We start from the raw sequence: 26,176 nt of genomic DNA on the forward strand, positions 1-26,176 counted from the left end.
GATCACCGGAGAAAGTAAAAGAATTTTTGGATGCTCTCAAATAGACTGACAGACTCGAACTATATGGGTAATGACTTTATTTTACTGCTTTTTTTCTCTCCTCTTTCCCCTTTTTCCCTTTTCTATCTCTTCTCGGGGGGTGGGGAGGGGTCTTTCTTCCGACAGTAGCTCCCTCAGTGTATCCAATTATTGGGGTATGTTACTGAGTCGTGTTTTGTTCCTTCATATTTGTTTGTAATTTGCAACATTTTATTTTATGTTGCTGTTTTGTTCAGAGTGCCTCGGTAATAATATAGAGGTGGGGGGGGGGGGGGGGGGGGGGAGGTGGGTTGGTCACCCACTTCTAACTCTTGTATTATAAGACACTGGCATTTGTTTACCTTACTTTGTAATGTTTGGGCCAAGGGTATGGCTGTAGCTGGGAGGTGTTATGGTGGGATTACTGGAAGGTAGGAGTGCCCCTGTGGACAAGGGGGAAAGTCTCCTTTTAATTATGTCTTATGTTATCTTTTTTTAAGGAGTAGTTTTCAGCTGTTTTGATGTAGTTGTTTTAAAGGTTGTTTTATTATGTCTCTCCTCAATGCCTTTTGGGTGGGGTTCTTCCTCCTGAGGGTAGAGATTTTACTTTTTATTCTAACCCACACAAGTGCCATACCAGAATCAATATGTTTTTTGTCCCCTCGACCTTTCTGAATTTGATATTGCCTTGTAAGATAGGGAATAGAACTATGTCTGACCACGTAGCAGTGTATATGGATGTCAAGACTAGTGATGACAAGATGGCTTCCCGACATTGGCGCATGGACCCTTTCCTATTGAAGGATAGTAAGCTCATAGAATATTTCTTGCAGGAATTTAAAACTTTCTGGGATATCAACTCAGGTACGGCCAGTAACCCATCGGGAATTTGGGAGACTGCTGAGGCAAATGCGCGCGGCTGGATTATCTCATATTCTGCGACCTGGAAAAGACAAAATGGAGAACAACAGGGTCTGCCTGAGGCTTGCCTGAAGGCAGATGAGTCAGCGTTTGTCAATAGGCCGCCCAGTACTAAAGTACAGAGGATTACAGATCTCAGGCCTACCTTGAAAACCACACTTACTCAAGCAGCAGAGAGGGAGAGACTGTTTGTGAAGCAGAGACTATTTGAGCATGGTGAGAAGCCGGGCCGGTATCCAGCGTACCGTGCCAGAGAGAAAAAGGCTCCCCAATCCATGACGTCTATTAGAGAGATTGCTGGTACCCGGACTTATGACCCTAATGCAGCTTTTAGAAAGTTCTATTTCGAATTGTACAAGTCGGAGGGCCGTGAGGATAGAATGAAGAAGGTGGAGTCTTTTTTATAAAAAATCTGTCCCTCTCGGGCCTAACCTTGGAGCAGGTGTTGCTTTTGAACGCCCCTCTGACAACCCAGGAATTACAGGAGGTGGTGAGGGAACTCCAGAGTGGTGAAGCGCCCGGACCAGATGGATTCCAGGCTGAGTTCTATAAAGAATTTATAGACAAATTGTCCGGACCACTTACAGATATGTACAGTTATTTGTATAGTCAGGGGAGCCTCCCACCGTCTTTGAGAGAAGCAATTATCTCTCTCATTCTTAAGAAGAAAAAGTTCCAGATGACTGGACTTCATACAGACCTGTATCCTTATTGAATGTGGACCTTAAAATTCTCTCAAAAATGTTGGCATTAAGTTTGGAGACGGTTTTGCTATTTATTATAAAAGAGGATCAGATGGGGTTTATTAAGGGTCACAAACCAACTAATAACATCAGAAGAGCGCTAAACATGGTACAGGGCTGCCAGCAGGGAGTGATACTGGGATTAGTCATCTCCCTAGATACAGAGAAGGCATTTGATCGGATAGAATGGCCATATCTCTTTTATACTTCGGAACGGTTTGGGATTTGAGAGGTCTTTACCAAGTGGGTCACAGTATTATATAATGACCCCAAAACAGCGGTGATTACCAATGGTGTAAGATCAGATAGCTTTAGTGTTGGCAGCAGTTGTTGTCAGAGTTGCCCTCTCTCACCACTAACTGTTCACACGAGTGATTGAGCTGCTGGTGGAAGCTATACTTAATATAACAGCCTCGGGGGTAGGATCGGGTAAACATCAAACCACTCTCTATGCAGACAACGTTCTTCTTTTCCTCAATGACCCATTGACATCCGTGTCCCGCTTAATTCAAGTGGTTAACTTATTTGGTATGTTCTCAGGTTACAAAGTTAATTTTATGAAATCAGAGGCGATGCTGCTCGGAGCTTGTACCAGCAGATCCAATTTTCTGGGTGGATCCCGCTTCCCCTTTCGGTGGTCACTGGGAGGCTGTCTGTATTCCGGTATTTTTATTAACCCGGAATTTGGTCAGTTACACACACTTACTGGAGAAAAGAAAGCAGGATCTCCAATGCTGGGAAGATCTCCCCGTATCCTGGCAGGAAGAATAGCTTCGGTCAAGATGAATATTCTCTCACGTTATACCCCATGAGAATGGTCCCTTTGATCTTGCCGAGACAGGGGCTGGGTAAGCTCGATGGTTGGCTCGGCTCCTGTATTTGGAATTATAGACGGCCCCTTATCAAATTAGAAAAATTGCAGCTTCCACAAGTCAGGTGAGGTCTGGATTTTCCAGATTTCAGGAGTTCTCTGTTATCATATGTGGCTGATTGTGGGTCACAAGAGACCCAATCAATCTGGCTGGATATTGAGGCTTCCCAGGCAAAATGTCCCCTCATCAATCTATTATTTATGGATAAGACGAGAGTTATTACAGGTTACTGTAAAAATCGAATTGTATTAAATGGGTGGCACGGTGGCCCAGTGGTTAGCACTGCTGCCTCACAGCGCCAGAGACCCGGGTTCAATTCCCGACTCAGGCGACTGACTGTGTGGAGTTTGCACATTCTCCCCGCGTCTGCGTGGGTTTTTTCCGGGTGCTCCGGTTTCCTCCCACAATCCAAAGATGTGCGGGTCAGGTGAATTGGCCATGTTAAATTGCCGTAGTGTTAGGTAAGGGGTAAATGCAGCGGTATGGGTCTGGGTGGGTGTGCTACGGCGGGTCGGTGTGGACTTGTTGGGCCGAAGGGCCTGTTTCCACACTGTAAGTAATCTAAATACAATCAAAGCTTGGAGGATGTCATGACAGGACGAGGGTAATTTACAAAAAAACTCTCCTGTTACCCCTACAGTGGGAACGTTGGAATTTTAGCCAGGCCTGACTGATGCTGGGTTTAAAATCTGGGAGTCCAGAGGGACCTCCTGTTTGAGAGATCTGTTCGATGGGGACGTCATGATGTCCTTCAAACTGTTGCATCAGAAGCAAGGACCTTTTTCGATATTTTCAAGTACAAGACTTCAGACAAAAAAAGACCACATTGATGATTAATCCATACAAATCAGACACGGAAAGGAAAGTGCTTTGGCCAATGGATGCTCCCTGGGTCAGTCCTCTCTCCCACTCACATGGTAATACGGTATTGAAGGACATGGAACGGTTATATAAAATCTGGAATCAAGAATTAGGGATGGAAATCTCCTTCGAGATAGAACATAGAACATAGAAGAATACAGCGCAGTACAGGCCCTCCGGCCCTCGATGTTGCGCCGATCCAAGCCCACCTAACCTACACTAGCCCACTATCCTCCATATGCCTATCCAATGCCCGTTTAAATGCCCATAAAGAGGGACAGTCCACCACTGTTACTGGCAGGGCATTCCATGAACTCACGACTCGCTGAGTAAAGAATCTACCCCTAACATCTGTCCTATATCTACCACCCCTTAGTTTAAAGCTATGCCCCCTCGTAATATCTGACTCCATACGTGGAAAAAGGTTCTCATGGTCAACCCTATCTAAACCCCTAATCATCTTGTACGCCTCTATCAAGTCACCCCTAAACCTTCTTTTCTCCAATGAAAACAGCCCCAAGTGCCTCAGCCTTTCCTCATACGATCTTCCTACCATACCAGGCAACATCCTGGTAAACCTCCTCTGCACCTGTTCCAGTGCCTCCACATCCTTCCTATAGTATGGCGACCAAAACTGCACACAATACTCCAGATGAGGCCACACCAGAGTCTTATACAACTGCAACATGACCTCAGGACTCCGGAACTCTATTCCTCTACCAATAAAAGCCAGTACGCCATATGCCTTCTTCACAGCACTATTTACCTGGGTGGCAACTTTCAGAGATGTGGAAGGATATCTGGGAAAATGTCAGATCTCCATCTGTCACAGAACTCAGGCTATTCAATAGAAAATACTCCATAGGGCTCATATGGCACCAGACTGATGTGCAAAGTTCAAGGCAGAAGCATCTCCAATGCCCTAAATGTAAAATAGAAGTGGGTACCCTCACTCACTGTTTGTGGACATGCCATAAGCTTTATTCCTGATGAAGGGCGTTTGCCCGAAATGTTGATTTCGCTGCTCCTCGGATGCTGCCTGAACTGCTGTGCTCTTCCAGCACCACTAATCCAGAATCTGATTTCCAGTATCTGCAGTCATTGTTTTGACCTCGTTGATTTTAACCCGACTGCGAATCCTCTTGCAAGGATGTTTGCCTTGAAGAAGTTTTCCTCCTCTCTCTACAAGAATCTCAGGGAGTCCCTCTCCCACTGCAACTCCCAGGTCATTTCCTCTGCCCTGAAGCTCTTCAACCATGTCCTGAAACAGACTCGCTACCACAGCCTCATTTGCTTCCTCAGTGCCTGCCTCCGTAACTGACTCATCCCACATGGACTCCGGACCACCTTTAAACCAGCAGAGTTCGGATTCGAACAGGACAAACAGGACAGGCTACAGATTCAAAAACACCAGCAACAGTTCTCCTTCAAGATCCTCCGCTCCACGCTTGCAGCAATGCGCCGGCACCTAACCTCTCTACAGTCAGCCCTGCCTCAGCTGAGGGCCACACTCTCTCAGAACTGCAAAGGACCCACTCTGTACTACATCCTCAGGAGAAAGATTTATTCCTGATGAAGGGCTTTTGCCCGAAACATCGATTTCGTTGCACTTTGGATGCTGCCTGAACTGCTGTGCACTTCCAGCACCACTAATCCAGAATGCCATAAAATTTGTAGATATTGCGAATGCTTTAGCAAAGATTTTGGGAACGGAGATTTGGGTTGGACCCTGTGTCTCTTTTTTTGGGCTTTCCAAATTTCCCCCCTCTAGATGCATACGGGAAGAAGTGGTTCACTGGCCTTTCCTTTTGTGCTAGGAAAAACATTTCAGTAAGTTGGGTATCTGAAAGTCCTCCAGGACTTTCGAACTGTCATAGGATAGTCCTGGAATATATTCCCCTTGACTTCCTTATGAATATGCTGCACCAAAAAACGGAATTATTTTACCCAACATGGCAGACCTTTCTGAACTACACCAATGCAGATGTATCGGCCAGATGTTCAGGACCTTTGTTTAGCCGTGGGGATGGTGTTTGTTGGTTCGGGGGCCCCTGGGAGGAGGAATCCCGTACAAATATGGGCTTTGTTATGACTTAATATAATTTTATTTTAAATGTGATTTATTTAATTATTTTTTCCTTTTTTTTTGTTATTGTTAGTAATGTACGATACTGTGATTTTCTTTTTATATTGAGTCTTCTTTCCTGTATCCTATTTTGTGTTTTGGTAGTTTGTACAGTAGATTAGTAGTTAGTTTTCTTAATTTTATATGGATGCTGTTATTATATTGTAAAGTGGATACACTATTTTGTATTAATTTTGTAAGAAACAACTCAAATTTTTTCAATATAAATAAATATTTTACAAACTAGCAGGTACGATGGGCTGAATGGCCTCTATACTATCATATAACCGGGGAGGGTCAGGAGAAAATGTGGGGGACAGGTTTTACCCAAAGCTGTCCGGCTTACCTGGGTCTGAAAGGGGCAGATGATTGACCCCACAGATTGTCAGGGGTGGAGGTGGGGGTCGGAGTGGGGCATGTTGGAGATAGAGGGGTGTCTGGGATAGGAAGGAAAGGCGAAAGGAAGAGGGAGGCTGCCTCCCACTCACTGGAAAGTGAAACCCAGGAAGATAAGTCAGATTGGCGAGAGTAGCTGTGGGCGGAGATGTAAAAGCTGAGCATTAGGAAACAGACTGAGAGCCGGAGAGCTCCAGGAGTTCACAGTCTCTGTGTCTGTGTGAGTGTGTGAGAGAGTGTGTGTGAGTGTGTGTGTGTGTGTGAGAGAGAGAGAGAGAGTGTGTGTGTGAGAGAGAGTGTGAGTGTGAGTGTGAGAGAGAGTGAGTGTGAGAGAGAGAGACCACAGCACAGTCTCTCACACACACACACACAGACACAGGGAGAGAGAGGACAGCCCCCAGCCCTGCTCGGCTGCACCTACCCAGAGGGAGTGGGACACTCGGAGCAGACAGCCCTCCCCACCCACAGCCCGGGAGAGCTTCCCCCCCTCCAGCCCCTATGCCTGACTCGGAGAAGGGAGGGGACGGAGCTGGTGTCCGCCTGGCCCCTGTACTCTGCACCGTCCTCCTGACCCTGGGGCTGTCAGTGCCCACCACCGCCCTGCTGGTCATCTACTACCGATGTGGAGCCGAGCCAGAGCGCCCCGAGCAGGTGAGAGAGCGCGGGGGGTGGGGAGCAGCCTGCCGCTGGGATAGGCGCTACACAAATGCAACTCTTCCTCGTTGCTGAGAGGGAAGGTCATTGGATGTTTTGGCGTTTCCCCGTTGAAGCCGGAGCTTTCCTCGTTATAAATTGCTGCCGCTCGGAGTCAGGGCTCAGGAATCTCTGGGGAAATCCCGGGAATGGCACTCAGGACAATTGGGAAGCTGGCTCTCTGAGTGGTCAGCATCTGGGGCATCCCATTGGCCTCAGTGCCCCCTTGGGGAGGGAGGTTGGGGAACCAGGATGGCTGCAAGGACCCCACTCCCACCCAGGGGATGGCCCTTTGAGAAGATCCCAGTCACCACGTGAGGGGCCGAACGTCCTCCATCACTCACCTGTGGGGCTCAGCCATTGGGGGAAGGAGGGAGTTGGTCATGTAGAATGGGGAGGATCAGGAGGGGGACCTGGGGAGAGGGAGACCCCGAAGAGGGGGTCCTTGAGAACCTGGAGACCTGGTCCCAGGCAGCGATGCCCACGTCCCCATGACTGAATGTTGAAGAAGCCCCCTCCTTGTGGGCTGCTATTGCAATGCCCCCTTTTAAATACTTACCCTCCCAGAGTCAACCAGCCTCATCAAAGGGACAGACAGAACTGAGAAAGTGGAGTTTGAGCCAATTGCTTGCTTTTATTGGTCAGTGCATTGAGTGTAGGAGTTGGGAGATCACGTTGTGGCTGTACAGGACATTGGTTCAGCCATTAATGGAATACTGCGTCCAATTCTGGTCTCCCTGCTGTAGGAAGGGTGGTGTGAAACTTGAAAACGTTCAGAAAAGATCTACGAGGATGTGGCTGGGCTTGGAGGGTTGACCTACAGGGAGATGCTGAACACGTTGGGGCTGTTTTCCTTGGAATGTCAGAGGCTGAGTGGGATATTTATAATTGATAGTCACAGGTGAGGTGCTGGAGGTTGGCTAACGTGGTGCCACTGTTTAAGAAGGGTGGTAAGGACAAGCCAGGGAACTATAGACTGGTGATCCTGACCTCGGTGGTGGGCAAGCTGTTGGAGGAAATCTTGAGGGACAGGATATACATGGAATTCGAAAGGCAAGGACTGATTAGGGATAGACAGCAGGGCTTTGTGTATGGGAAATCATGTCTTACAAACTTGATAGAGTTTTTTGAAGAAGTAACAAAGAGGATTGCTGAGGGCAGAGCGGTAGATGTGATCTATTTGGAGTTCAGTAAGATGTTCGAGAAGGTTCCCCATGGGACACTGGTGAGTAAGGTTAGATCTCTCGGATTACATGGAGAAATAGCCATGTGGATACAGAACTGGCTCAAAGGTAGAAGACAGAGGGTGGTGGTGGAGAGTTGTTTTTCAGACTGAAGGCCTGTGACCAGTGGAGTGCCACAAGGATCTGTGCTGGGTCCTCTACTTTTTGTCATTTTACATAAATGACTTGTGTGTGAGCATAAGAGGTACAGTTAGTAAGTTTGCAGATGACACCAAAATTGGAGGTGTCGTGGACAGCGAAGAGGGTTACCTCAGATTACAACAGGATCTTCATCAGATGGGCCGTTGGGCTGAGAAGTGTCAGATGGAGTTTAATTCAGATAAATGTGAGGTGCTGCATTTTGGGAAAGAAAATCAGAACAGGATTGATACACATAATGGTAAGGTCCTAGGGAGTGTTGCTGAACAAAGAGACCTTGGAGTACAGGTTCATAGCTCCTTGAAAGTGGAGTCACAGGTAAATAGGATAGTGAAGAAGGCGTTTGGTATGCTTTTCTTTATTGGTCAGAGTATTGAGTACAGGAGTTGGGAGGTCATGTTGCGGCTGTACAGGACATTGGTTAGGCCATTGTTGGAATATTGTGCGCGATTCTGGTCTCCTTCCTATCAGAAAGATGTTATGAAATTTGAAAGGGTTCAGAAAAGATTTACAAGGATGTTGCCAGGTTTGGAAGATTTGAGCTATAGGGAGAGGCTGAATAGGCTGGGGCTGTTTTCCCTGGAGCGTCGGAGGCTGAAGAGTGACCTTATAGAAGTTTATAAAATCATGAGGGGCATGGATAGGGTAAATAGACAAAGTCTTTTCCCTGGGGTCGGGGAGACCAGAATTAGAGGGCATAGGTTTAGGGTGAGAGGGGAAAGGTGTAAAACAGACCGAAGGGGCAATCTTTTCACGCAGAGGGTGGTACTTGTATGGAATGAGCTGCCAGAGGAAGTGGTGGAGGCTGGTACAATTACAACATTTTAGAGGCATTTGGATGGGTATATGAATAGGAAGGGTTTGGAGGGATATGGGCCGGGTGCTGGCAGGTGGGACTAGATTGGGATATCTGGTCGGCATGGAAGGGTTGGACCGAAGGGTCTGTTTCCATGCTGTACATCTCTATGACTCTATCAGGGACATATATTGACCAGGGTGTGAGGGGTTTCATCTACTGGTCTTCGAAAGACACTGCACTGGGATTACTCCCATGAGGACAAGAGACCACCATCACGGATAGTGGGGGAACTCCTGATGTGAAACAGGACAGATATGACAGTGCGGCACTCCCTCAGTACTGACCCTCTGACAGTGCGGCACTCCCTCAGTACTGACCCTCTGACAGTGTGGCACTCCCTCAGGACTGACCCTCTGACAGTGCGGCACTCCCTCAGTACTGACCCTCTGACAGTGCGGCACTCCCTCAGTACTGACCCTCTGACAGTGTGGCACTCCCTCAGGACTGACCCTCTGACAGTGCGGCACTTCCTCAGTACTGACCCTCTGACAGTGTGACTCTCCCTCAGCACTGACCCTCTGACAGTGCGACTCTCCCTCAGCACTGACCCTCTGACAGTGCGACACTCTCTCAGCGCTGACCCTCTGACACTGTAGCACACCCTCAGTACTGACCCTCTGACAGTGCGGCACTCCCTCAGTACTGACCCTCTGACAGTGCGGCACTCCCTCAGTACTGACCCTCTGACAGTGTGGCACTCCCTCAGGACTGACCCTCTGACAGTGCGGCACTTCCTCAGTACTGACCCTCTGACAGTGCGGCACTCCCTCAGCACTGACCCTCTGACAGTGCGGCACTTCCTCAGTACTGACCCTCTGACAGTGCGGCACTCCCTCAGCACTGACCCTCTGACAGTGCGGCATTTCCTCAGTACTGACCCTCTGACAGTGCGGCACTCCCTCAGCACTGACCCTCTGACAGTGCGGCACTCCCTCAGTACTGACCCTCTGGCAGTGCGGCACTCCCTCAGCACTGACCCACTGACAGTGCGACACTCCCTCAGTACTGACCCTTTGACAGTGTGGCACTCCCTCAGCACTGACCCCCTGACAGTGCGGCACTTCCTCAGTACTGACCCTCTGACAGTGCGGCACTCCCTCAGCACTGACCCTCTGACAGTGCGGCACTTCCTCAGTACTGACCCTCTGCCAGTGCGGCACTCCCTCAGCACTGACCCTCTGACAGTGCGGCACTTCCTCAGTACTGACCCTCTGACAGTGCGGCACTCCCTCAGTACTGACCCTCTGACAGTGCGGCACTCCCTCAGTACTGACCCTCTGACAGTGTGACACTCCCTCAGAACTGACCCTCTGACAGTGTGACTCTCCCTCAGCACTGACCCTCTGACAGTGCGACTCTCCCTCAGCACTGACCCTCTGACAGTGCGACACTCTCTCAGCGCTGACCCTCTGACACTGTAGCACACCCTCAGTACTGACCCTCTGACAGTGTGGCACGCCCTCAGTACTGACCCTCTGACAATGCGGCACTCCCTCAGCACTGACCCTCTGACAGTGCGGCACTGCCTCAGTACTGACCCTCTGACAGTGCGGCACTCCCTCAGTACTGACCCCCTGACAGTGCAGCACTCCCTCAGCACTGACCCTCTGACAGTGCGACACTCCCTCAGTACTGACCCTCTGACAGTGCAGCACTCCCTCAGTACTGACCCTCTGACAGTGCGGCACTCCCTCAGCACTGACCCTCTGACAGTGTGGCACTCCCTCAGCACTGACCCTCTGACAGTGTGGCACTCCCTCAGTGCTGACCCTATGACAGTGTGACACTCCCTCAGTACTGACCCTCTGACAGTGTGGCACTCCCTCAGTACTGATTGTCTGGCAGTTGATGTGGGTTTTCTTTAATATCGACTAAAGGGGAACGGGGAATAATACTTCTCTCTGTTTCCCTCCACAGTTTCAGCACAATGTGTCTCTGAGGGAAGGTGTTTTGGGTAAGTGCTGCATTATTTTGTGTCTGATACTGACTGAAAGAGGGAATCACTGGCTGATTTCATGGGGGAGGGAGGGGCGCTGGTACTGATCCAGATTGGATTGCCGCTCACAAACATGGGCATGGGCAGGATGCGATTCACTCCCAGATTTGGGAAGTGAACACTGGATGTTCCTTCAGTGTCCCTAGGAACCCTGCTGCACTGAGTGACCAAGGTAAAACTTTGACCTGGGTCATTTTCTATGCACACAAAAGGTATGTGTTCGAGCTTCACTTTAGAATTATCCAGCTGCCTGGAGAGCCTATAGTTCTGCTGTGCTTCCTCCATGGCAACACCTCAGCCAATCAGAATTGATTGGCTAACCAATCAGCACCCTTTCTCCTGCAGCATCAATCAGTTTGCATTTGGCACTTTCTGCATCGTTCCTGATGAATACAGGGTGAAAGATCTCTCTGACTTGTCTCTATCTTCAACAACGGCTCATTGTGGAATTATGCACGGTGGCTCAGTGGTTAGTCCTGCTGCCTCCCAACACGAGGGACCCAGGTTCGATTCCAGCTTCAGGCGATTGTCCGTGTGGAATTTCCGCATTCTCCCTGTGTCTGCATGGGTTTCCTCGAAAGGTGTGCGGGCGAGGTGGATTGGCCACGTCAACTTGCCCTGTGGTGTTCAAAAATGTGTGGGGTTACGGGGATAGGGAAGAGGCCTGGGTGGGATGGTCTTCAGGGGGTTAGTATGGACCTGATGAGCCAAGTGGCCTGTTTCTGCCCAGTACGGAGCCTATTCTATGTTTCTAACAAGGGTACTTCAAATGATTGGGACAAAAGAATAAACAGAAAACCTCTTCATATCGCCTGTGGGTCTTTTGCTGATCATTTTAATTTTTTACAGACTGGTTGTCAATCAGTTGCCACTGGAGAGAGAGTAAATTTGAAGAAACTACCAAAGTCATTCATGATTTAGAACAGCTTGAGAAAAATCTCCTCACTTCATCTCCCCAGCTCCAGGCTTTAATATGAACGGGTTTGAAGGTGGTTCAGGAAAACGTTGCAGTCGTCCCAGGCTGAAGTGTGATGGGGCAAGCTCAGTTCACATCAAATTAAACAGTTAAAAAACAAACTTCCACAAGCTGACTTCATGGCAAGTAGTTCACGGTTTATGATAGACCTCATCACAGGTGTGAACCTGTCTTGAAATCAGAAACGATTTTGGTTTAGAATTTATTGTCATGTGTACTCTAGTCCGGGGTACAGGAGTACAGCGAGAGGTGTCTAATGTCAGCTCACTCAGCGCCATCTTAGGGACAATGGGATCCAGGTACAAAATGTTAGGGACGTTATAAAAGAGAGAAACAAAGTTTAAAAAAGTTAAACGTTACACAGCTTCATAGAATAAGTAGAAAAATAAAGAAAGAAGGTGAATAAAGACCTTCTTAAAAAAAAACCTCAAAAATAAAATAAAAGTTCAGCTGTCTTTCTTGAGTACTCAGCCTCTGTAGGAAGAACACAACGTTCAGAAAAAAAAGTGTCTCTGTCAGCAAGTGTGTGTGTGTGTGTGTGTGTGTGTGTGTGTGTGTGTGTGTGGTGGGGGGGTTGGTGGGGAAGAGGGGGAGGGAGGGGAGGGAGAGAGAGGAGGAGGCAGAGAGAGAGAGAGCTATTGTTTCCATATGACCCCACATCAGAACTGAACACAGAAAACAAAGAATTCCTGTTAAATTCCTCATGTTGTGCTCTAACTGTTTAAACTGGTTCACAGACTTGTAAAGGCTTCTCACTGTCCTCACTCAGTGCAGCTCTTGATGTCTGTCAAATGATTTATACTTGAGCTAATTGTGCATGTATGGCATGTAGACCATACTTACTGATAGTGGTGCCTGTGTGATATCCCCCCATTAACCAATAACACTCCTTCCATTTCAGGGAGAATACAGGAGAGGGGTGAGCACTGGGAGCAGAGTGACAGCGAGACGCCGGCTGCCCATTTGATTGGTAATCACTGTGTTTTACTCAAAATCTGGCGGTTATGGTGACTTAGCCAATACAAATCCCTGAGGGACTCTTCTGGTGCATTGGTAGTGTCCCTAGCTCTGAGACAGGAGACCTGGGCTCAAGTCCAGGGGCAAGTCACAGCATCTCTGAACAGGATTGATTAGAAAAATATCTGCAAATCTCTGACACTGAGCAGTGGCCTCCTCTCTGTGTTTAAGATGATTATTCCATCATTTGGTCTGTCCAGCAGATACCCCTCAGCCACATGCTCTATGCCTCTTGAAACAAGGGGCTTGGATTAACAGCCAACAGTGGAAGGGATCTGATTCCACGTTAACAATGATTTGATCAAATGAGATCAGCGTTTCACTTTCCAAGTTTGTTGAAAGTTGGGCTTGGGAAGCCAGCTCAGAAATGAGACAATATTCACCAAACCAAAGGGAATGTTGAGATACACAGAGGGTGGGGACGCGCTAGAGGCTAAGCTCATGTTTCTTTATTGAAGGAATTCTGGTGAAAGGAATTGTGATCACCAGACACAACATTTACCCTTTCACCAGCGCTCCCTGCTCCTCCATGAAATATTCAGCTGAACAGTCGCTGGTCAATGAGATAGTGGGCAGCACAAACTCGAACAGTTCCAATGTCCCTTACCAGACCTTAACCCGAAGACTTTCCCTCCAGTTCCCACAGCCTAAGCCAGCTCTAGACCAGGTTCCACCACACTCAGCCCCCTGAACCCTGTGCAGGGAACTATAGAATGCTTAACAGGCTAAGGTCCAGATGTGGAATTTGGGGAATTGTGCAATTTTAAGATTCACAACAGTTTTATTGCAAATGTAGTGGTTTGCAGAAGCATAAGTTTCCATCTTTTCCCTCCTGGACCCTTTCCCTATCCAGTAACACCCCCCACCCCCTCCACATCCCCCCCCCCCCAACACCATCAATCTGGGAAAAACACACTCTTTTGTTTCACTTAAAAAAAACTACGGGACGTTATCATTCACCAAATGCCAAATGAGAGAAACCAAGAGGGAATCAAATTAACATAATGTGGCACTCACCAGCACATTATGGAATAGCCCAGCTATTCCTGTTAAATTCATCATGTCATGCTCTAACTGTTTAAACTGGTTCACAGACTTGTAAAGGCTTCTCCCTCAGTGCAGCTCTTGATGTCTGTCAAACGATTTATACTTGAGCTAATTGTGCATGTATGGCATGTAGACCATACTTACTGATAGTGGTGCCTGTGTGATATCCCCCCATTAACCAATAACACTCCTTAGTGTTATGAATAGCCCAGCTATTCCATAAAAGGTGCCAATGGACATCTCCTACCCCCCTTTCCAAGGAGATCTGACCGACCTGTGGGAGGTGGCAGCCACTTCCGAATCGTGACTGTGAACAAACGCACAAAGGGGGTTCTCCGAAGAACCCAACTCTGTCTTCCCTTCACACACAACCAACACCAAGTCATCTTTACCAGCTGCCAGTGCTGCCCGCTGGGGGCAGTGAAACGATAGCAAAAGGGATTGGGAGGGAAAGAGGGAGGGAATGGGATTAAAGTGCAAAAGCTCATCCCGTTTTCTAAACAAATAAAACCATCACCCAAATCACCCAGAAGTTCTTCTTTATTCTGTCTTTTTAATCAAATTGCTGACAAGTCACCTGTCTTTCTCATGAAAAGAATGATTCCCAAGCACAGCCCGTCAGTGCAGCGAGGACAAACCTCGGGGAGGGTAGGTAAAGAGGCACGGGACTCAGGTAAAGTGGAGTTGCAGAGGGAGGTAATTCCCTCCAGCTCCTGCAGTGCCCACCTCTCTCTGAAAACCTCAAGGGGCTCAGCAGACACTGGGCACACACACCCAGCTCTTAGACAATTCATTCAGGCACATGAGTGAGACAGGTGAGACTTAAATTAATACCTTCTAGCACAGAGGTATGGACAATACCACAGCCCCAAGAACTTCCACGTCACTCATTACTTACAGTGTGGAAACAGGCCCTTCGGCTCAACAAGTCCACACCCACCCTCCAAAGTGCAGCCCACTCATACCCATTCCCCTACACTTACCCCTTCACCTAACACTATGGGCAATTTAGCATGGCCAATTCACCTAACCTGCACATTTTTGGACTGTGGGAGGAAACCAGAGCACCCGGTGGAAACCCACACAGACACAGGGAGAATGTGCAAACTCCACACAGACAGTTGCTTGAGGCGGGAATTGAACCCCGGGGTTTTGGCATTGTGAGGCAGCAGTGCTAACCACTGTGCCACCGTGCCACCCATGAAAAGCAAAATTACAAGCATGCCCACGAGGAATGGTGAAACAACAGCAAGAGGGAAAGAGAGAGAGCTCTAAATTAAAATGGAGTGGGAAGGGGAAAGACAGACACATGTAGGCCAAACCAGGCAAGGATGGCAGATTTCCTTCCCTGAAGTCTGTTACTGGGCCAGATTGAGTTTTTACAACAATCCAGTCGTCATCGCTGAGGAGGAAGCTTTTCAGTCGCAGAGTTATTTTAAAACATTGGAGTTGACTTCCTTCTACAACAGTCCTGAGGAATTTGAAGGCAGTCTCCTGTAGACGAGCCCAGACCTGTGGGTTGTGAGGTTATTGATGTTACCATCAGAGCAGCACAGACCAACAAGGGGAGATGCACAGGGTATCAGTGGATCGTTGGGGACTTGAGCTTTATTCCCCGCGAGTCTGATGTTAGTTTCCCCTCCTCTTTGCAGGAATCTATCACCAGTCTCTCAAGGACAGTTCCGACGCTCACTCTTACCACACGCTGGAGTGGGAGTCGGTCAGGGGTTTGGCCTTTACTAGGGCCTCGGTGCGCTACCTTGGCCAGTCGCTGGTCATTCCCAAGCGTGGGCTGTACTACGTTTACTGCCAGGTGGGCTTCCGCGGCAGCGAGTGTAAGAACCAGCCGGTGACCCTGTACAACCGGGTGTACCGCAAACACGACTCTTACCCCGAGCCCCTGCTCCTGCTGAGTGGCACCGAGACTGTGTGTGGCAAGAACCATAACAAGGGCACCTGGTACACCACCCTGGGCCAGGGGGCTGTGGTGCAACTGGAAAGGGACCACCAGCTCTTTGTGAATGTCAGCAACCCCCATCTGGTGGACTACCTGGACGGAAAGACTTTCTTCGGTGTCATCAAAATCTGACGTCAGCCCTGGTGGGGCCGGGGGAGGGGGTGGGGGTGGGGGAGGGGGAGGTGGTGAGGCCGGGGTGGGGGTGCAGGGGACAGAGCGGGCTTGGCAGAGATTAAGTGGGATATGAGTCACAAATTTATTTTTTTAACATATATTGTTTCTATTTTGTTACAAAAACATGCCTTTCTATAATGCCTCCGGTGTTGTTAAAACGATCTCCAGCTAATTCCCAGGAAGCTCAGTCAGATCCAGCTTAATCTCAGGAAGTTGAAGGGGACCTGCCATTTAAAGGGAATCCTGATTCATGCTGTTGGTTAGACTGCTGATCGTTTTTAACTCGAAATATTTATGCTGTAGATCTTTGTTAACTATGACTGGTTACGTTTTTTAAAATTTTTTTTCGAGTGGCCAGTGACAAGCAACTCTTGTTTTGTTTTTTTTTCTTTTTTTAATCAAAACACTATTTATATTTTCTATTTTTTGTATAATTAACCCCCACACCCCCGCCTAACTGCAGTAGTGCTTATTTTTCCCCCAGCACCCATGGTGTGTGTGTGCAGGTGTGAGACCATTCCCTGATTTTTTTCTCTCTTCTTTTTTTTCTTTTTTTGTCTTTTTTTTTATAAAGGAAACACCCGAGCGGCCTGTGACAAGCAGTGCCCTTCACATCAAAGACGATACTCCTGTTTATTTTGCACACACTGACACTGGTCCAACTCCTGACTGGGAAAACATCCAAGTGGTCCAGTGACAAGCAGTTCCTCCCCTGGTTATATTTTTTTTCTTTTTTTCCTGTTTTTTTTCCTTCTTTTTGTATTTTTCTCCCCCACACTACCGCCTAACTGCAGTAGTGCTTATTATTTTTATCCCCAGCACCCATCGTGTGTGTGTGCAGGTGTGAGACAATTCCCTGATTTTTTTCTCTATTCTTTTTTTTCTTTTTTTGTCTTTTTTTACCCCCACACTACCGCAACGCGACTGGTTACATTGTACAGCACTATTAACCCTGATTGGTTATACAGTTGATCCTTGCTAAACCTGATTGGTTACACTGTAGATCCTTGTTAACTCTTATTGGTTACATTGCAGAGTACTATTAACCCTGATTGGTTACATAGTGGATCTTATTAGCCCTGATTGGTTATACTGTAGATTCTTGCTAACCCTGATTGGTGACCAGTACAGGAGGCAGAAATACAGGATTGTCACAAATATATCCGATGGTAGACCCAGCACAAACCTCATCCCCCAGACTGTGGAAACTATGAGTGCAGGATGTGATGAGGATGGGAAACAAAGTAATATTTAGATTAGATTCCCCTACAGATTACATTACCCACAGTGTGGAAACAGGCCCTTCAGCCCAACAAGTCCAGACTGACCCTCTGAAGAGCAATCCACCCAGATCCATTTACCTCTGACAAATGCACCTAACACTATGGACAATTTAGCCTGGCCAATTCACCTGCCCTGCACATCTTTGGATTGTGGGAGAAAAGTGGAGCACCCTGAGGAAACCCACACAGACACAGGGGGAATCAAACCTGGGTCCCTGGCGCTATGAGGAAGCAGTGCTAACTATTGGGGCGCCCTATTTATGAGATAGACATAAGACCATAAGACAAAGGTGCAGAAGTAGGCTGGTCAGCCCACTGAGTCTGCCCCAAATGGGCTGATATGTTTCTCAAAGCCCATTCTCCTGCCTTCTGCCTGTCATCCTTAATCTCCCTTTCCAATCTAAAACCTACCCATCCTTGTCTTAAAGCACTCAATGACATGGCCTCCACAGCCCCCTGTAGCAATGCGTTCCACAGATTCCCCACCCTCTGGCTGAAGGAATTCCTCCTCACCTCAGTTCTAGAGGATGATCCCTTCACTCTGAGGCCGGGCCCTTGGGGGCCTAGAACCTGGAAGGAAAACAAAGCCCTGGGTGAATGTAAACAGACAGAGAGATTGATGGGGTGAGGTGCAGGAGGGTGGCAGGTGGACCATGTGACGCTGACCAATTTGGCACAAACCCCTCTCTCTGTGCTGTACCTGCTGTGCCCTCCATAAACAGCAGTCTGCCACTCTTCCATAGGTATTACTGCACTTAGTGTTAATCCACTTGGTAACACAGAGTGTAACAATCTCTCCAGCAGTTCATGTTCAATGGCAGAATGGCTCCCTTCACCCCCAACGTGTATGTTTGGATCTGGCCACATTTACTGTCATTGTTTTTCACTCTTACATCAACAAGATCTCAGGTTAATTACTTGGTGCTGTTTCACACGCTTCAAATGACGTAATCTTTAAAAAACAATAACTTTTTGATTAATTAATTGATTTTTTTTATACCTTTGGTGCAGCTTAAATATCACCCATACCATTTAACATTACCCAGTGATGTTTAACATTACCCAGTGATGTTTAACATTACCCAGTGCTGGTTAACATAACCCAGTGATGTTTAACATAACCCAGTGATGTTTAACATTACCCAGTGCTATTTAACATTACCCAGTGATTTTTAACATTACCCAGTGCTATTTAACATTACCCAGTGATGTTTAACATTACCCAGTGATGTTTAACATTGCCCAGTGATGTTTAACATTAACCAGTGCCGTTTAACATTACCCAGTGATGTTTAACATTACTCAGTGATTTTTAACATTACCCAGTGCTATTTATCATTACCCAGTGATGTTTAACATTACCCAGTGTTGTTTAACATTGCCCAGTGATGTTTAACATTAACCAGTGCCGTTTAACATTACCCAGTGCAGTTTAACATTACCCAGTGATGTTTAACATTACCCAGTGCTGGTTAACATTACCCAGTGATGTTTAAACATTGGTTGGGACTCCTTTCCCCATTATTTGACACAGTTTAACTCTTCTGCACCCCTCAGAGGTGACTGGTGGTGGTTTAGCATGCCTTAGATGTGAAGTGAGAATGAGAGTCCCTCACGGTAAGCTCTGCCAGTGTGAGAATGGACAGGGTTAATGATTATGACCCAGGCATACTGTGTTACTGTATCGTCACACACCTACAGTGTCTCACACACTCATGATCACTGCAAAAAGAAAATCTACCGGAAAACAAAGGAAATCCTGCCTCCTCCCTGGCATGGCCTTATGGAAATACTGAAGTAAGCCACAATTCCACGGGGATTCCCCCTGCACACCAGGATCCTAAACCCTCCCAGTGGAGAATGCAATGTCCAACACTTATTCTAATCCAATGCTCTTCACCACTCCCTTCAACAGGCAGTGTATAGAACCAACACCACACCCTGACTCATCCTCTCCTCAACAGAGACACCAGTTTTGGTTCAAGTTCCTCATCTCCAACCTAACCAGGATAATTCTGGCATGGCCAGTGGTGAAGAACAAGCAGTAATGCCTGGTATAGCCACATAATCAGCATGATTGAAATTCAGTTTATAGTCAATAACTCGCCCAATGGGAGTTATACGATGGCTGGCTGTTGAAGGGTGTGCAAATGTGGCTATTTCCATTGATTAGCTTGTTCCATCATTCCATTAATATTTTTAATCTTTCAATAAATCATTGCAAAGGTTTACTTCCTTTTTCTTTCTATCTAACCATCCCATCGGATACCCTTCCCATCCCAGATCTATTCATGGTATCATTGCTGTATTACACAGGGTAACTTGAGGGTAAGTCTTATGCTCCATCTTACCCCAGGATCACTTGAAGCATGACCTCCTATTGGAAACATACTGCTCTTTGTAACTGAATGTTAGCCCAGGCACTGACGTGCCTGTCAATGTAAAATTTGTACATAATCATTAGCTGTAATAAATTTCGGTTGTATCTTCAATGCTCCAATATCCAGTTTTTATTTTATGTTGTGGGAGATGATACATGTATTGTAGTGGAAGGTAAAATAAGCTGCTGAAGGGGAAGGGACATCACATCACTCCCTCCCTGTCACATTCTGTACCCATTAGATCCAGCGCGCAGAGAAAGGATTAAACCTTCCACCCAGTCCACCTTCAGTTGCTGAGAATGGGGCACCCTTAAGGTGAGAACATTCACTCTCTGTAGACTGTGTGCTCAATCATCTTCCCAACGACCACCAGTCACAAGGTTTTAATCAGCTCAAAGTCAGATGGTCAGGATGGAGGGTGGGACACTGAGGGGGAGAGAGAGAGAGAGAGAGAGAGAGAGAGACATACAAATCAAGATTTAACAAAGTTAACTGGTCAGCAAAATGAACCAAATTCTGAATGAGGTAGTAGGCATATAAGAGAGTAATCTCCTCTCTTCTGTCCCTGCCTTTTAGAAGTTTTGAAGGGAGAATAATTCAGTCTGATGGTTAGTGCATCAGCTGAACTGAGGTCAGTCTCTCTGAGAACTGAACAGAGAAAAGTTGTTCTCATTGCAATTTCCTCAGATTAAATGGGCTTGTAATCATTGCAGTAAATGTGATTAAACCATGCAGCGCCAATCTTTAATCTATTACATGCACACGTGGACACAGACGCACACTGACTCATGTACACTCTAATGTACATATAAGCACCACACATAGTTTCGTATACAGATATTCAAATGTACACAAATGCACTAAAACACTGACATTCTAAGCCACATACTATACGTAACGTAGACAGCAATATATACACGACTCACTCGCAATCCTGTCACAGGGTGATTCTAGCACACTGTGCACAGAGACACTAACACTCAGAAATTCAGAGAGCAACAGGCACATTAATCCACACAAACACTAAAGGCAGATATTTGAGCCTACTGAAGTACACAGATGTACACACAGAACAAACACAGACACTGGCATGGACTGAATCACAGGCTAATACATAACGACACATACATGTAGGAACACTGACAATACAAACCCATTTACAGTAACATACACATCTACCAACATACACACAACATCGCCGGCCTACACATCATCATATACACAGCATGTTAACCACATTACTCTGAATTTGTTCACTTTGCTGACAAGTTAATTTTGTTGAAACTTGGTTTGTATGTGGTTAGACTTTGTTCCTCTCTCTGTGCCTGTGTGTCTCACCCTCCACCCTGTTTTAGAGCTGACTAAAGCCCTGTGACTGGTGTCTGCCATTATTTAAAACTTGACTTGGACATTAACTGCACTTGCTGATGTGGAACGTGGATCTGTTGAGCTGAACAGTCTGTGCCCATGTTCTGAATCCTACCCAGTGTGAACTTCTTGCTTCTTTCTCACTCTCCCCACGGACCCACTGCTGTGATGGTGTTTCCTCTCTCTCTCTGGGAGACAGTGACACAGACCTGTTTACCACCGATGCTCAGTAGCAGCAGTGTGTATCAGCTACAATATGCGCTGCAGGAATTCACCAAAGTTCCTCAGAAAGTATCTTCCAACACCCACAACCACTTACTGCTAGAAGGCCAAGGGCAGCAGATATATGGCGAGATACCTCCCCCTGCAATTTCCCCTCCAAGCCACTCACTGTCTTGACTTGGAAATATATTCACCATCACTGGGTCAAAATGCTGGAATTCCCTCCCTAACGACTCTGGTCCACCTGCAGCATGTGAACTGTAGCAGTTCAAGAAGGCAGCTCACTCTCACCTTCTCAAGGGGCAGCTAGGGATGGGTAATAAACACTGGGCCCAGCCAGCGATGCCCATATTCAAAGACTGAACAAAAAAACACTAAGAAATCAAAGACAATAGCTGAGTGTGTTTTTGACGGGACTGACTTGAGATGAATATTTGCCGAATTGCCAGATCTTCTGACAGCCAGGAACACTGGAATTTTCAGCATTTACCAGAGGCACATCTGACATTGTGGCACTCCCTCAATACTGCACTGGGAGCTTCAACCTGAATTTTTGCTCAAAAACTGCATGGAGTTGGGGTTTTGAACCCACAGCTTTTCAGGTTTGTTCATCTCTTGTGTCTCTGCAAAACTTGGTCACGATCAGAAATTTATCTGTAACCGTACTGAGTGTCTGTGCACTCTTTTCTGTGTTCACACGTGTTTGACATTCTGAAATGTGTTTGGTTTTTAAACTTGTGCGTGTTAGTGCGTGGACTATGTTTTCACGATGTGTGCATGACTTTTTTACTTACCTGTAAATGTATGAGCGTTAGCGATAGGATAAAGTGCTGTATGTGTGTCAGAGAGAGGAGAAGCTGGGGCACTGGACATGTCTTTGCATGTGTGTGTCTTTACTTGTGTGAGCATGTATGTACTGCAGGGATGGCCCTGGAGGCAGCTCAAGGCAGGTTTACAAGGAGGATACCTGGCCTTCGGGATTTCAGTTTCTCAGAAAGATTAGACTAATTAAGCCTTTGTTCTCTCGAATTTAAAAGATACGGGATGATCTATTTGTGGTATTGAGGACACTAACAGTGAAGCACAGAATAGATAAACATTAACTATTTCCCCAGGTTGAAGATTACAGCAACAGAAGGTATATTCTCGGAATTAGTGCCAGACCATTCCGCACACAGATGCAATGAGTAGTGTTGTCCTCAAACAGGGGTTAACGCTAATTCAATTGTTAAGTTTAAATCTGAGAGAGAGAATGTTTTTTCTTAAGCAAGCGGTATGGGCCCAAGACAGGTCTAGAGAGTTAAGCCACAAAGCAGGCATGCTTATGTCCGAAATGTCGATTCTCCTGCTCCTTGGATGCTGCCTGACCTGCTGCGCTTTTCCAGCAACACATTTTCCAACAAAGCAGGCATGGTCTTAGTTATAGCACCATAGAAATGTACAGCACGGAAACAGATCCTTTGAGCCAACCCGTCCATGCCAACCAGATATCCCAATCCAATCTAGTCCCACCTGCCAGCACCCGGCCCATATCCCTCCAAACCTCCAATCAGCCGTGATCATATTGAATGGTGGTGCAGGCTCGAAGGGCAGAATGCTCCTGTACCTATTGTCTATTGAAAACCCTTCCTATTCATATACCCATCCAGATGCCTTTTAAATGTTGCAATTGTACCAGCCTCCACCACTTCCTCTGGCAGCTCATTCAATACACGTACCACCCTCTGTGTGAAAAAATGCCCCTTAGGTCTCTTTTATATCTTTCCCCTCTCACCCCAAGCCTATACCCTCTAGTACTGGACTCCCCCACCCCACGGAAAAGACTTTGTCTATTTATCCTATCCATGCCCCTCAGGATTTTATAAACTTCTATAAGGTCACCCCTCAGCCTCTCCCTGTAGCTCAAGTCCTCCAACCCTGGCAACCTCCTTGTAAATCTTTTCTGAACCCTTTCAAATTTCACAACATCCTTCGATAGGAAGGAGACCAGAATTGCACTCAATATTCCAACAGTGGCCTCACCAATGTCCTGTACAACCGCAACATGACCTCCCAGCTCCTATATTTAATGCACTGACCAACAAAGAAAAGAAATCCAAACACCTTCTTCACTATCCTGTCTATCTGTGACTCTACTTTCAAGGAGCTATGAACCTGCACTCCAAGGTCTCTTTGTTCAGCAACACTCTCTAGGACCTCACCATTAAGAGTATAAGTCCTGCTAAGATTTGCTTTTCCAAAATGCAGCACCTCACATTTATCTAGATTAAACTCCACCTGCTACTTCTCAGCCCATTGGCCCATCTGGTCAAGATCCCTTTGTAATCTAAGGTGACCTTCTTCGCTGTCCACTACACCTTCCAATTTTGTAGAGCAGGTCTGAGGGACTGAATGCCTCCTCCTGTTCCCAGGTGTATTCCTATATCAGGGGATATGTGATTATATGTCTCTGACTGAGAAAAAGGGGTATCTGAGGACTAAGGTCTTAAACCCGTGAATAAGGTCCTGGATTATCAGGCAGCGGGAAGACTCCCTGTGCAGCTTTATCCCTGGTGTATGTATTACCCTGGAGAGCGTGTGGAGAAGATTCGCCAGGAAAGGGCTTGGGCTGGTCAGTTTCGGTTACAGCGAGGGGTTGGATGTTTTCCGTGTCACAGAGGAGATTATAAAAGGGGACATGATTGAGATGTACAAAGTTATGAGGGGTGTAGCCAGGTCAAAGGGGACACACTTTCTCCCTTCATGGAGGGCTCAATGATCAGGGTCATAAATGTAAGGTAGGCGGCTGAGCCTTTACAGGGGATTAGATTAGATTACTTACAGTGTGGAAACAGGCCCTTCAGCTCATCAAGTCCACACCAACCCACCAAAGTGCAACCCACCCAGACCCATTCCTCTACATTTACCCCTTCACCTAACACTGCAGGCAATTTAGCACCTAACTCCAGAGGAAACCCGGACAGACACGGGGAGAATGTGCAAACTCCACACAGTCAGTCGCCTGAGCTGGGAATTGAACCTGGGTTTCTGGCGCTGTGAGGCAGCAGTGCTAACCACTGTGCCACCCACTAAATGGAGAAACATTTTCACCCAGAGGGAATCGGGAACTCACTGCCAATAAGGGTGTTGGAGACAGAAACACCCGTCACATTTCAGACGTGATCTTGTAATGCCACAGCACACCAGACTACAGGGCCAATTGGGATACTCAGGTGGTTGCTTTTGACCAGTACAGACTCAATGGGCTGAAGGGCCATTTTCTGTGCCGTAGCCTTCTATGACTCTGCAGGAAGTTCCTCATCAATTTGGGAAGGAAGAGCGATTGGGGAGGGGTGTGGCTCAACAGCGGTCTCCGAACCCAGGGCCAAGCTGACAGTTACACAGCAACTCCTTCTCCCAGACCAATGTGCCCAGTGTCGACACTTTAGTTCCTCACATTTCCCTCCCCTGGGTAGGATGTGCCCATCATCCAGCCTCAGGAAGCAACTGCTGTGCTGGAACTCTGTCTCCCACTGCATTGTTACCCTACCTTCTCAGGAGGGTAACGGAAATGCTTTCAGGATCAGTGTCCCTGCCCACTCCTGGGCCACCCTGAGCTTCTGACTGACCGAGGTGGGGAAAGGGTCATCTGGGAAGCCACCAAAAACAGCTTGTTTTTCAGGAAGGTGGAGAGGCGAGCTCCAGTACTTGGGGGGGAGGGTTCAAATCTCTATACCACCCATCTGACCCCCTGGACCTGGCGTGTGGCTGAGTCCGGAGATTATAGGCCACTTCCCAACCCTTCAACCGGAGTGGGAACAAGCCAGTGTCAACCCCGAACAGTGTGTGTCCGCATGTCGTGACAGGTATTCAATACACGTTGTTCTCCTAATTGTTCACCTCATCCATCCCCCAGTGGTATTTTTATTGATTAGAAAGTGAGGTCATTTTAACGTTGTGGTTTCCTGTTTGAAAGTACTTTCTTCAGAAGGATCCTGCAGAATGGTTTGCAACACGCTGGAAAATCACAGTGAGGATGAGGTACGTTGAAGGCCACAACAGGAACTCGCTGCATTCAAAAGGCATGAATCATACCTTCATAGAAAGAAATGGCAAACACCCACTCACTTATAACTCAACTTAAAGTTTTACAAGGTCATCATACATTTTAATGCCTCTAAACACACACACATGCACACCCCCACAAACACGTACAAATGGACATGCCCACATACATACGCACATGCATACGCATGCAGAGTCTGTCACACACACACATGCATTTATACAGTCACACACACACACACACACACACACACACACACACACACACACAGAGTCTGTCACACACACACGTGCATATACACAGTCATACACACACACACACACACACACACACACACATCCCCCCCCCACCCCCGAGCTCTTTAATATTTTGTCTGTGATTCATCATGTCTGTGTTTATTTTTGTCCCCGTCTCAGTGGTTAAATATTGAGTTTCTCTGCATGCTGGGGATTTCACATTAAAACAGCTTGTAAAAATACCCAGGATATATTTATATTACAGGACACTCACTGGCTTTCTTCACTGCAGAACCAAGAGACTGGAAATCCCCCTGAATCCCCGATCCCATTCCAGCTTCCTCCTAAATATAGACGGAAGCCACTGAGACCACACAATATGGCTATGAGCAAACGGTATTGTGTTGAATGACCTCCCGCCCATCCCCCCCACACACACACCTTTCACTTAACCCTTAACTATTCCAACCCCCTTGAATAACGGTGTAGCAAATGGCCATTCATACCCTTGAGCCAACTTACCCTTCAACCAGCTCATGGATGACCTCCTTCGACCTCAGGACCATTCTCCATACTGTCCGCAGATCACTTGAAATCTTAAATA

At 47.1% G+C, this 26,176-nt stretch overlaps 1 protein-coding gene across 1 annotated transcript; it reads left to right on the forward strand.

Moving 5' to 3' along the window:
• Positions 1–6,106: 6,106 nt before the first annotated feature.
• Positions 6,107–16,000, forward strand: LOC132832769 (lymphotoxin-beta-like). Its single transcript, XM_060850902.1, has 4 exons — positions 6,107–6,587; positions 10,788–10,824; positions 12,744–12,812; positions 15,559–16,000. The coding sequence occupies exons 1-4, from the start codon at positions 6,435–6,437 to the stop codon at positions 15,993–15,995; spliced, it is 696 nt and encodes a 231-aa protein (XP_060706885.1). The 5' UTR covers positions 6,107–6,434; the 3' UTR covers positions 15,996–16,000.
• The last annotated feature ends 10,176 nt before the right edge of the window (positions 16,001–26,176 follow it).

The sequence above is a fragment of the Hemiscyllium ocellatum genome, chromosome 35 (assembly GCF_020745735.1).
Source record: "Hemiscyllium ocellatum isolate sHemOce1 chromosome 35, sHemOce1.pat.X.cur, whole genome shotgun sequence".
NCBI lineage: Eukaryota > Metazoa > Chordata > Chondrichthyes > Orectolobiformes > Hemiscylliidae > Hemiscyllium > Hemiscyllium ocellatum.

Coding starts and splice junctions, on each gene's coding strand:
- LOC132832769 (XM_060850902.1), top strand. CDS start 6,435: ATGCCTGACTCGGAGAAGGGAGGGGACGGAGCTGGTGTCCGCCTGGCC. Junction 6,588..10,787: donor AGCCAGAGCGCCCCGAGCAG/GTGAGAGAGCGC, acceptor TTCCCTCCACAG/TTTCAGCACAATGTGTCTCT. Junction 10,825..12,743: donor TCTGAGGGAAGGTGTTTTGG/GTAAGTGCTGCA, acceptor CTTCCATTTCAG/GGAGAATACAGGAGAGGGGT.